The sequence below is a fragment of the Phragmites australis genome, chromosome 8 (assembly GCF_958298935.1).
Source record: "Phragmites australis chromosome 8, lpPhrAust1.1, whole genome shotgun sequence".
Taxonomy (NCBI): Eukaryota; Viridiplantae; Streptophyta; class Magnoliopsida; order Poales; family Poaceae; genus Phragmites; species Phragmites australis.
Window position 1 is genome coordinate 14,787,501 of NC_084928.1, and position 13,081 is coordinate 14,800,581.

General features: G+C 46.1%; 1 protein-coding gene across 1 annotated transcript; it reads left to right on the forward strand.

Moving 5' to 3' along the window:
* Positions 1-8,651: 8,651 nt before the first annotated feature.
* Positions 8,652-11,704, forward strand: LOC133926688 (uncharacterized). The gene is made up of 2 exons (XM_062372713.1): positions 8,652-10,760; positions 11,386-11,704. The coding sequence occupies exons 1-2, from the start codon at positions 8,766-8,768 to the stop codon at positions 11,482-11,484; spliced, it is 2,094 nt and encodes a 697-aa protein (XP_062228697.1). The 5' UTR covers positions 8,652-8,765; the 3' UTR covers positions 11,485-11,704.
* Positions 11,705-13,081: the final 1,377 nt, after the last annotated feature.

Consider the following 13,081-nt stretch of genomic DNA (forward strand, 5'->3'; position numbering starts at 1 on the left):
ATCTGAGAGGGTCAGAGAGCGGTTAGCCTCTTGCCGCCCTCAGGTAAGGGGACTAACCGTCCTCTCATGGGTTGGGTAGGTCTGGGAGGGCGGTTAGTAGTCTAGCCGGTTAGTAGTCTAGCCGCCCTCTGAGGGGGCGGTAATAGCATTTTTTTCGATAACTGCAAAATTTTATGTATTTCATCAAAATTTAAAATAGGGTATTTAGAAAATTTGGAATTAAAAATATTGAAGATGAGTGAAAACGGTATATTGAGCAAACGAGAATTTGGAGTAGATTACGTAATAGTCGGAGAATAAAAAATCAATAATTGTGAATAAATTGTATATGTGAAGCACTCGCAGCATATTACGCAGGTATGAGGTGCGAACAGCGACAAACATAATATTAAACATAGGGTGAAAATATTACATAAGACTGTAACCACAACGACACGACAAGAAAAAGAAGGTAGCATATACGGTTCGCACTAAGACCTATTTATTAGTGCGCTGCTCCTAATCATAACATGCTTTAGGGAGTGAAAGTATGTCGGGTTACATTAAATACTCTCTACTGAGTGCATCTAGGATATTTTCCCTTTCGGAGGGCATCGGGACCTGCCGCCTTAGCACGGCGGGCTCTCTCCCGCTTCCTTGCCCTCTCAGCCTCCCGAGCCTGAGCCACGATATGGTCATGCACCTCCTTCCTCATATGCTCTTCTTCCTCCCACTTTAGGCGAAGTTCCTCTTGCTGTTGCTCGTACTCCCAACGTGTGTAAGCTTCCCTTCTCCACCTCATGTTCATGTTGACCCACTGCTTCTGTTCCTCATTTTACTCATTGTCAAGCCATTGAATAAAATCACAGAGCGGTGGAGGGGACTGAACAAATAGAACAAGATGAGCGGTTAGTAAAACAGGTTGCGAAATCGGCAGAGATATGGCTGATATCTGTTGCTATACCGGTGGATACTCATATGTTCCATGTTGAGGCTTGTCATATTCATAGTTGGCACACAAGAAGAAGCGCGGCCCATAGGTGTATGAGATGTCTTGCGACTCGCGGAGCCTGCAAAGGTCACCACAGAAGTACATCGGTGGTTCCATACCTTGAGGGATGAAAATCCCCCAATATTTCTTTAGTGGGCTTGGTGGAGCTGAGGAAGATATTGCACTTGAAAGATCTGAGAAATGAGTGGTGCATCAACATATGGTGGTTCGGCTATTTATGGTTGGGAGAGGCAGGAGCATTGGATTCGCTTTTGAAGAAAGGAGTGAGTGCAAGGGCTTAGAGGGTGGCAGGAGCATTAGATTCCATCTTGAAGAATGGGAAAGTTGTGTCATTGACGATGGACAGACATTCCATGTTTATTGGTACATGTGTTGTCATTTATTATGTGGTAAAAGCTATCCGGTGTTTTCACTTTTTGTCTAAAGCTTGCGCAAGGAGACATGTGTTGTCATGTCATGGTTAAAGTTCGGTAGTGTAGTCACTTCGTGACTAAAGTTACACTCCCGACAGAGTAAGCGAGCTGTTACTTCGTGTATAAGTAGCTTTGTAAGATACACATTGGTGAGGATGATAGAATGTAGCGTGTGGTCATGTCGGATTAAGAAATGCAACTAGCATACCATCACATTGGAATAAGAAATGCAGCTACGACATGCTAAGTGGACCACAAAGATTACACGCGTCTGAATACGTAAGAGTACATCGCGAATCGAATATGCATATGTAAGTTACAAAAATAAATGTAAAATTCTACTGCTATCTCCCCCACTGTCGTTGGTCGTGCCCCCATCGTGGTCCCGATGCCGCTGGTTGGCCCTCACGTGGCCCCTGGAGTAGGTGAGGGGGTCGGGTGAACTGACATGTCTGGTAGGCCTAGTAGGGAGCACCAGTGTCGAGGCCTTGTCCTGCGTAGGCTATGTCTGAAGTGAAGCACTGGGTACCTAGGACCGCTGGAGGATGTCGTAGTCAGGTGTGCCCCCGAAGAAGTCCCAAACGAGGTTGTACGCGGGGTCTGGGCCAGCCTCATCGTCCTGACTAGGGTACGAGGACTGTGAAGGCTCTGCTGACGTCCATGTGTACTGGCTGGAGGGGCCTATGAATAAATAATTATATTAGATATGGACAATGTGGAAATGAAAGTAGTAGTAAAAATGCACAATTGTACCTGCGTGGTATGCTGGTGCAGCAGAAGATGTCCAGGCGGGCGTGCCGTAGTATGGCTTGAACGGTGCTGGTGGGATAGGGCATGGGGCAGCTGAAGACGGGCTGGTCTCATCACCGAAATAACATGTACACAATATTAGCTGAATTTGTTGAATATATTGAAAACAGGGATGAAGGGGGCGCCCAGTACCTAAGGGTGAACGCACAGGGCTCGGTCTATGAGGTTGCATCGAGGCTTGTGTAGGTGCACCTCATAAAAGTTTAATAATCATTGCACCAGTAAGAAAAGAATATATTTCAACTTCGTGCGAATTAAAAATTCGTACCTATTTACTTCGACCTGCATGACGTGGTAAAAGAGGTCATGTGGGTGCCGACACCGATAAACGATGGTGCACATCTAACCTCCGGGATGACTCGGCGTGGACCCCACTAGACCTGGGAGGCGCTCCAGCTACATCTGTGGTGGATTGGCATGAGGTAAGCTTCAAGGTGCGTGCGGTCTTGTCAAAAACCCGCTTGACGAAGCCCGCGACATCCGACACAATGAGGTGCACCCCTTGCCGGAGGTAGTCCAAGGTACCAACTGCATCCCTATGGACATCGTAAATGATATCGACCTGCAGATACAAATAAGAAAAAACAATTTAAATGTACAGGTTTTGTTCCTTGAATATGAACTACTGACTTGTAAGTAAAACATACCGCTAATGCAGCATCCTCGTCCCAATGGACTGGGTATGCCTCCGTAGTCGACGCGATGCGGGGCCGGACACCTTCAAGGGTGTAGGTGACCCATGTGCATGTATGTGGAACGTACCACCGTAGGTAGTCGTTGAAGCTTCGCTCGTCGAAGGGACGCGCCTACTCCACGACATCCTGTAGCGCTTGGGCCTATAGTGCCACGTATGGGGCCAAACGATCTGCCCAGAGGTTGCTAGTCGGCTGGCCTTTGCGTGTGTACCTGCAAGTGAACTATGTTAAATATAATTCACAATAAGATGAATGTTACAAAAATTTTAATTATGCATATGTACCTGTGGACGTGCACAGGGATAGTACGAATGTGGACGAGAGGGAATGCCTGGTGACGGCCAAACTGCAGCATGACGCGGTGCGGTGAGTACTCCTCGACGTAGATATCGAAGACAAGCGGTGCCTTCGTAAGCCAGTAATCCTTGTCGCAGATACACAACGGCAACAAACCCAAACCCGCATGGCCTTGGATAGCCAAGATGTTGTACGACTGTCATACCACGTTGTCCAGACGTAGCCTGTCGAACTGGGACTGAAAATGCTCGTAAGCGCTACGAGACTGCTCATGCGCCCAGTGTGGTTGTGTGAGAAACATCGTTAGAAATCATTAGAAATAACATGCGTGCCAATGAAAGTGTTAACAAAAAGTACTTACCTGACGACGACACCACATCGAGGCCATGGTAGGCACGTCCTCCTCCGTCTCGCCGTACCATTCCTCTGGGTACGGGGAGCGGTCCACCACTGGCCTACCTATGGTGAACTGCTCGTAGGACCACAGCTGCAAAAGAAGTGGACACCCAGCAAAAGTGACTAGTGGCTCCTTCTTTGTGCACGCGTCGCAGAGCGTCCGATACGTTGCAGCAAGAACAACAGATGCCAACTGAACTACGGTACCTCCTCACCATCAACATCCGCTATCAACCAAGCGTACGGCACAAGCGTCCTCGCAACCAGGTGGCCTTGGCCACTGGTGAACATAAACCACTCAAACATCCAAAGCAGATAGGCCTCCAAATGCCTGGAGATCGAGTTTGCGTTGGCCTGGGGGTGTATGTACGTCGGCTGCAAATATGACAGGTGTCAATAATGATCATAACTAGATACTTGAATAGTAAATGAGAGGTTGTATTGTACCGAATCTAAAACTGTAGGATCCACTTCTTCGTTGGCCTTCGTGCATTGGACAAGAACTCATGTATGTAGGGGGGTGCGTCCGCCTTCCGCTCAACTGGGCTAAAGCGCTGATGCATGACGTTGATCCAGTCAGCATCCATATCGATGACCCCAACCGCAGCTCCTAAGCAAGGTAGCCTAAGAGGTAGGCTACGTTCTGCAAGGTCGGGGTCATCTCGCCGCACGGGAGATGGAACATATGTGTCTCTGGCCTCCATCGGTCAACCAGTGCTGCTATCAGCGACCGGTCAAAGTAGAAACGACGCGCCGCTACCTCGGAGTTCTCCGTCGATCGGGCCTCAACCAAATGGCAAAGCGGTAGGAGTCCTGCCGCTACCAACCTAAAAGTATCGAAGTGCATCAATGATATGGAATTACAGCAATGATATGGCAATTTCGTATGAAAGTATCGAAGTACTTGTGCTTCCACCGATCGTCGATCGTAAGCAGCTCTCCAAGGCCCTGTGGTCGGAACACTCCTAACTTCGTCTGGTGCTCGGCGGACAAAAAGCTGCGGTGCCTCTTGTCCACTACAAGGTCCAGAAGCTCGGGGGTCGCAGGTTCCGCCATATCTGCATTTGAAAGACATGTACATTAATGCATTACTAGATGTAGACAGGAACAATATACATTGAATGCAAATTCAATATACAACTATATGCAACATGAACATATTGCGACATGTACTTACAAATAAAGGTTCAAATGCTAGCAATCGAAGTACAATTAAGACAGCAAGCTACGCTAAATACAATCACACTACAATGCATCCTAATACTCACCTAGACAACAGGTGTATTTTTAGTACAATACTTGTACGTGTGACCTGTTTCATTGCACTGACTACATCGCTTGACCCTAGGACCCGCCTCGGATTTATCCATATTGTTGTGAATCCGGCGAGTTTGTCTGCGGCCAGGTGCGTTCTTCATCTTTTCCAAATCAGGCACATAGATTCTTGAAGGCCCTGGATTACTTGTAAAAGTGTCAACAATGCCGTAACCATACAGCTCATGATTTCAGGTGTTCAGTATTTGATCCTTCCTGAAGTACTTTGAAATATATTGCCTGGGAAGTATATTGTGCTCCGCACACGTAGTTACGACGTGTGTACAAGGTTTGTGGTGTAATTGTGGCTTCTGGCAACTACAAATGCATGTCCCACTCCTTAGTACACACTCTTGAACATGCCGCTCACGTCTTCCACCCCTCCGACCCATATCCTGGCACAGGACACTGAACCTGGGCTCCACAGTCCCCTCTTGATTTGCGCGATGCATGTGGGCCTTCTTTGTGGCCTTCTCCATAAACTCGCATAGCATCCGTCCATGCATCATACGATTATCCTCCATTAAGCAACTGCGTACTGATCAATAAAATACTTACAAGTTCCATGCAAAATGCCTTCTACAATTCCAATAAGTGGGAGATACCTCATTCCTCGCATGACCCAGTTATAAACCTCTGCAAGATTTGTTGTCATTACTCCATACCTTGCCCCACCACTGTCGTACAGCAAAGCCCATTTTTTATTTGGCTCATTACGTATCCACTGTGAAAAGCTCCTAATAGCTGACCCTGACCTCCTTACTATATGCGGAGTATCTGTTGGGAGAGGTCCAAGAGCTATCGGTTCATCACTAGTTGGTGCAGCCTCCGTTGTCTGTTTTAGAGTTAGTTCATCAAGTCTTGCCCATAGGGCATTGAATTTTCGTTGCTGATTTTGACTGCACAACTTTTTGAAAAGCTTCATCAACTCTTTGTTTTTAAACTATTTGTAGAAGTTCGCACCCATATGGCGTATGCACCACCTGCTCTTTAGGTCGGGCCACTGTGCTGCTACACCCCGTCGAACACTACCATATTTCATATCCAGCAAAACTTGCAACAACCATGCATATCTATCATGAATCAGACACACATCTGGTCGGTCAAGAACAATAGCATGTTTTACCCTCTCAAGGAACCAATACCAGTTGTCCCCATTCTCACTCTCCACGAAAGCAAACCCCAGAGGTAGGACTTGATTGTTACCATCTACCCTAATTGCAGACAATATCTGTCCCTTGTACTTCCCAATCAGGAATGTTCCATCTATGCATATGATGGGTCGACAATACAGAAATGCTTTGATGGTTGCAGCGAATGCAAAGAAAGCACGTTGCAATACTCGTTTCCCGCTGTACTCCGTATCAATCGAGGGGTAATGCATGATATCATAGTACCTGTCTGGGTTCCTTCCACAAATTGTGGCTAATTAATGAGGTAGATTGTGATATGAATCTTCATATGTTCCGAACCTTATCTCAATAGCCTTCTGTTTCACCCTCCATGCTTTCGCATAGTTTATCGTGTACTGAAACCTTTGCTCAATAGCACGGATTATTAATCATGGCTCATACCTTAGGTTATCCACAATCTTCCCGTACATAACATTATCAATAAAGGCAGATGACAGGTTCCTGTGGACGAACTCTATTTCCTCAATGTAACAATTATGTTCCTTAACTATTGAGCACTGCCAGTAGTCTACCCATTCCCTCTGAATGCATGCACCCGTCAAGGACATTGAGGCACCAAACACTTCACATCATACTCTCTTTTACTGGATTTAACAACCTTGAACTGCCTCCGAAGAGACAGTGACTAGAATTTAACTGCATCAATAACTGCCTCCTTTGTAGGTTACATAGCACCCTGAGACACCTCGTTCTCATGGTAATGCCATGGTGTACGATCAGCCTCGCTAACCACTAGCTTTGAAAATTCATGATCTCTCCACTCTGTAGGCACTGGAGCATTACCCTCCTCGTCAGATGAATCCCCATCGGCAAGGCCTTCCTTCAACTCTTGATCCTTCAACTCCATCTCTTCAATGATGCTAGGGATATGCTCCCCTTTATTGGCTACACCCATCGTTTGCATCTCTAGAATATCTCCAACATCTGCCCTGGTCCTGTCATTAACCTGGTCCGATTCATCTTCCACTGCCTCACTTGGTCCTGCTACTGCTTCCGCAGAGTTCACCTCCATTTGATCTTTCAGGTACACCTTAGCTAACAAAACCAGAGGCAGGTCATGTTCACAAGATATATCTATATACTGCCTCCAAGTTAATGTGGCTTCGATCGGAACAAGCTCCCCAAAATATCCATAACTTGCACGGTTGAGGATAGCTTTCAGTTTCAACTCATGTTGCTGCGGATCTAGTTAGAAAAATAGCATGAGTCATTTGCACACACCCACAATGATCCTCTCATTAGCTTTACTAAGACCCTTCATGACATGACGAAATTCAGACAGATCTATACCATCAGGACTATACCTGATTTCACCCTCACCATAATATATCTGAAAAATTATTTTATCTGTCATCCCTGCAAACACCCGCAAATATAACCAATGTTAAGACCGACGAACTTTATTTCTCGGTATCGAAGAAAAAAATTTACCGACACCGATTCATACATAACAATAGGTTTTCAATAATAGCCATACCCAAACTTACCTACAAATATTACTCTATCCAATCTACATCTAATAGCTATTCTACCATATCAGAATTAATATTCACAGTATACTACCATTTTCTAAACGCTACATCCTAGGTTCACTTATTATCATACAGTGATAGCTCCTGTGTCACACAATACAACCCTACAATTATTATTTAAAAAACTACATATTCAAAACTAATATAGTACAAATAGTATTCTATATTCCACTGCTATCATACCATGTCCTAAGTAAATTTGACAATTTTCTACTAAACCTAGTATTTTCTACTAAACCTAGTATTTTCTAAATCCTAGGTCATACATGTCTAAAACTTATGTAATATATTACTACTACACTAATTAACAACAATAAAAGAAAAAAGGATTTACCGGAAGGTGATCTTCAAATCCACGGATCAAATGCAGCAGAGCTTCACCAGACTCTCTTCCTCTCCTTCCTCTTCAAAGTTTTTTCTTTTTTCTAAATAAATTGGCTTAGGCTGAGTTAAGTGTAGCCCTAGGTCTACAAAATCGGTTCGAGGCTTCAAGGTGCATGCCAATCATATAGAGAAATGACTGCTACTACCATGGATCGGTCCCATATGAGGCGATCCTGCGCATCATTCCAGCTGCTGTTGTCGGACAGCTGGGCAAGAAACATCTGTGAGAAAATGACTAACCATCCACCCTAACGATGCTGAACCCAAACATATCAAGCATTATTGGCCAAGTTCAGACAACGTTGCCCAATGTGCCGAAATCCGTGTTATCTGCATTCTTCTCGAGAACGTTGAAACCGATTCCAATTGATCAGCACCACATGATTAGCGAGGGCAAATACCAAGGCCTGTTTAACGCTTGAATTGAAAAAACATATGAATCAGGAAAAAAAACACAGGAATTTTGTAAAATTGCAAGTGCAAAACAAAGGATTAGAAGAAAAAAAACTGTAATATTATTGATTAAATTTAGAAAGATACTAGGCAACGCAGCTCAACAATCACATAACTGAGTCATCAAATTTCTCCGGCTCACAAAACTGGCAATGATACAAAGGGAAACGGAACAGACGACCCTAAACCCTACACCACCACGTGTCGCCACCACGTAGTGGACCCCACGCGTCGGTGGCCGAGCACTCCCCTGATTAGCACCGGTTAACCCTTTCCTCCACCCCGACATGCGACGTCCTAATCCCCCCGTAATTAATCACAACCATGGCTGCCCCACCCACAGTAATCACCCCCCAAATCCACCCCTCCCTCTCCCTCCCCCCCCCCCGATCCCACCCCCGACGAGGCGAGGCCGGAGCCTGCCGCCGCCGCGGCATTTCGTCCAGCACATGGCGCTCGTGCCCAACGGCAGCGCCTGCAAGGACGACTGCGCGGCGCACGACCTGCCCTGGTCCGAGATGTTCCGGTCCGCGTCGCTCCGGCGCCCCAAGCAGGAGGACGACGCGCCACCCAAGAAGCCGCCGCCGGTGATGAAGAAGGCGGGGAAGGCCAAGGCTTCAGCAGGGGCGGACATCGCGGGGCTGTCGCTGGAGCCCGACGCGCGGCTGGCGCTCTACATCGCCATGGCGCACGCGGGGCTGGCCATGGCGCTGCTCGTGCTCTACGGCCTCTACATGCTGCTAGCCGACTTCCTCCGCCCGCTGCAGTGGGCGCTGCTCTGCTCCGTCCCTCTCCGGGAGACGCAGCACGCGCTCGTCGCCTTCTGGGAGCCGCCGCTCCGGGCGGGCCTGGGAGCCGCCGTGCTCGCGCTCCCGCTCGCCGCGTTCCGGTCCTCCGCCGCCACGCTTGCCGACGCGCGCGCCGCGCTCCTGCGCCGCCCGCTCCCGCCGTCTCCGGCCTTCCTGCGTCTCCTCCGCTGGCTCGTGTCCTTCTTCTTCTTCCTCATCCTCTTCGAGCGCCTCGGCGCCGCCGCCGCGCTGGTCCTCCTCATCCTCGCACTCGCCTTCTTCGCCGCCTCCCCCAAGCTCACCTGCGCTGCGTCCTCCCACATCTCCCGTCGGCGCCCTTCCTCACGAGGGCTCGTCTTAACTGGAGGCATCCTTCGCCACCTCAAGACGCTCGTCGCCATCGGGCTCATGCTTGGCATGATCGCCGGGTTCGTATCCGGCAGCATCTTCTTCTCCTACAAGATCGGGCTCGAGGGCAAGGACGCCGTCATGTCCGTCAAGTCCCATGTCGAGAAGGGCAACTACTCTGAGAAGATTGGCCTCAAGAAGTGGCTGGACGACAATGACATCCCCGGCTTGGTCGATCAGTACTCCGACAAGCTCTACGACACTGTCTGGGAGCAGGTAGATCAATTGGCAGTGCAGTACAACCTTACCGATTTCACTAGCGGATTCCGGCATTTCTTAATCAGCCAATCAGTTGGCCCAAAGAACAAGGAGCTCATCAGTTCAGGACCGCACCCATACTCGATGAAGTTGCAGTTGATTGCAGTGCGCGTGAAGAACAGGGAGTGGGTGGAGATTTACAGGGAGCTGGACTCGTTCTTTAAGGAGCTGTTGATCACAAGGGAAGATTTGGTGGTGAAGGCCAAAGAGCTGGCTTTGCAGGGCACAGAAATCTTAAAGAGGCTGCTGTCGAGCGGCACATCGGTGCTCGGTGGTAGTGCCAATTTGATGCTATCCATTGCTCTCCGCATTGTCTCTGGTGCGGCTGAGGTGGTCAATTTTGTATCGCAATTGATGGTCTTCTTGTGGGTGTTGTATTACCTCATTACTGTGGAGGGAGGCGGAGCTACAGAGCAGGTCATTGATCTTTTGCCAGTGTCAAAACAAGTAAAAGACCGCTGCGTTGAGGTCATCGACCATGCCATTAGTAGTGTCTTGTTAGCCACTGCCAAGATTGCCGTATTCCAAGGAGGCTTGACATGGCTGTTGTTCAAGTTCTTCAAGGTGCATTTTGTGTACACATCAACTGTGCTTGGATTCATCAGCGCGCTTGTGCCAATACTTCCACCATGGCTGTCCTCGATATTTGCCGCAGGGCAACTGCTCATGGAAGGGAGATATGTGCTTGCATTGGTGGTAACTGTGATACACCTCATGCTCATGGATTACGGCACCACTACCATTCTGGAGGATATACCTGGGTACAATGGGTATCTCACCGGTCTCAGCATAATTGGTGGCATGACACTGTTCCCCAATGCTTTGGAGGTATGGTTTTTCTTGCATATAGCATATGTTTAGAAAGCAATTAGAAGCTACAACACCTATGTCAAACCAAAGATATATTTTTTCCCCAAGATGCAACTAGAAGAAAGCTTTTGCTGAGCTATAATACCTTACGCATTTGCTTTGCCCATCCCCTGTGATACTAGAAAATTCCTTTTGTGCTCTAGAGAGTTATTCCCTTTCTCCCCTCCTTTTTTTTGGGTAACTCCACATATTTTTCTGCTTCATGCACTAGCTACGCTATTGCATTTCTATATATTTTTAGCTACATTCAACTTTAAGTAGTAAGTAGTCTTCTACGCTGCTAAAAATAATGGACAACAATGCTGTTATGTCGATTAATTTTCCAGATATTATGTGTCATATAGCTGTGTAATTGTGTAGATAATTGGTGTTCATGAAAGTCAGAAGATGCAACAGCTGTTTATAAGTAGGGTGTAGAAGATTCTTCTTCTTCCTTTTTTTTTTGTATTTGTCGGTGGTAGTCCACTAAATTGCTTTGAACCATCCTAATTCTTGGGAGCTGGAGCATAACAATAATTTCCCATAGTGTTATGGAGCTTTTCTTTGCCTCAAATTTGACTGATTGTTTGTTATTGTTCTGCAGGGTGCAATATTAGGTCCCCTTATAATGACGGTTGTGATAGCATTGAAGAACTTGTACGCAGAGTTTGTGCTTGCTGACACAGAGGAGACCGGCAGCTAGCGTAAGATGAAAGGCTCAAATGCTTGTGTTTTGAGAGAAATACATGTGTAGGATTTTTACCCTCTATGTTTACATGATGGTTTTGCTCTTGTACCATACCTGAGTATGCACAGCTATTGCAGCAGATGTGATCCTTTCTTCCTTCGTGTTGCAACTTGCCCTCTGTGTAGTCATATTTGATATCTATTGGATCTTTCCATAGATTTGGTTCTACTATCCACTGAATTATCTCCCCGTTGATTCAAACCAAAGTTGTACAGTTTTTCTCTCTTTTTTTCCAATATTGATTGAGGTTATGTTTAATCTAGATTAAGTTAAATTAGTGAATTGTTGATGTTGTTATATTTGTCTAGTATTCTAGTTCATATACACCTTAAATACCTGCATCCAACTTCTGTAATTTTCAGTACAGGTAATACAACTATACAAGTTGTTGGTTAGACAGTTTTCTTTTGCTGTCATTCACAATTGGTGTTGTGCTTTCCTGAAAGGATTCATCCGATAGCAAACGGTTTGGAAGAGATCACGAGAATTATTCTTCTGCACAGGAGGCCCAGGTACTTGCAAGAGGTACCTGCTCAGAGTGACACTCTTGTCTGTGCATGACTGCACCCTGTCTTTTTCCTTCAGTTTTTTGTGTGGCACTCCAATTCTGTTCCGGATCCTGAATAGTTCCACGGAATAGTTCTGAACAATTACCATGAATACTCTAGTTCCTTGGAACCAAATATTGATTAATTTTACCGTATGTTATGTACTTATGTTAGCTTGTGAGCAAACAAGCTTTGTGGCTTGTGATCTGAGATTGGCCTTGACCCTTGAGTGATCTGGAGTGAACTTCATTTCCAGTTATGCAACAACTTCAGAAAAAAGTTGCCCTTCCTTTGAAAGAAAAGCTGGGAAACTATTTCATAGTTCTATGTTTTTGAATTTTACTTTATGATGATTACTACCTGGTCAGTTTCTAGATTTTATCTGCATCTGAAAAGGCTAAGTGTTCATCAGCCATGCCTAACTACCTTGTGACTTGCACATCTGAGTCTGAGATCTAGAGGCCATAATGTATTGGATAAGCCAAGAAAAAAATCTTTGCCTTTTTGACTAGTCTCCATTTCTTGTTGATGTTATGTGTGGTCTAGATCCTAGAGTCTAAAGCATCTTTTTAGTATTGCCGTGTTTGTTGAACTGTTCATCCATCGACGTTGACACTTGTGCTCTTGTCAAACTTGTGCTCTTATTATTATTATTATTATTATTATTATTATTAGTATAGTAGTAGTAGTAGTAGTTGATAAGCTGCCTCTTCTTTACCCAGTCAGTCATACCCAGGCAGCCATGTAATAATTTTCTTCTTAGAAGACTACAGAAAGTTCAGCTTGTGTGTAACCAATACAATCATGATGGAGATTATTTTGACACTTGTGTCGCGCATAATTGTGTCGCGGAGATTATTCATGGTGCCGGGTTACGCTTTTCTGTGACAGCTTTGCAGCTTTCTCGTGTTGAACTCTGATGACAGCAGGAGGCACCTGAATATTGCCTGACTAATTCTTTTAAGGAATATTATTTTGAGCCCACAGGTACTTTCGAGGGAATA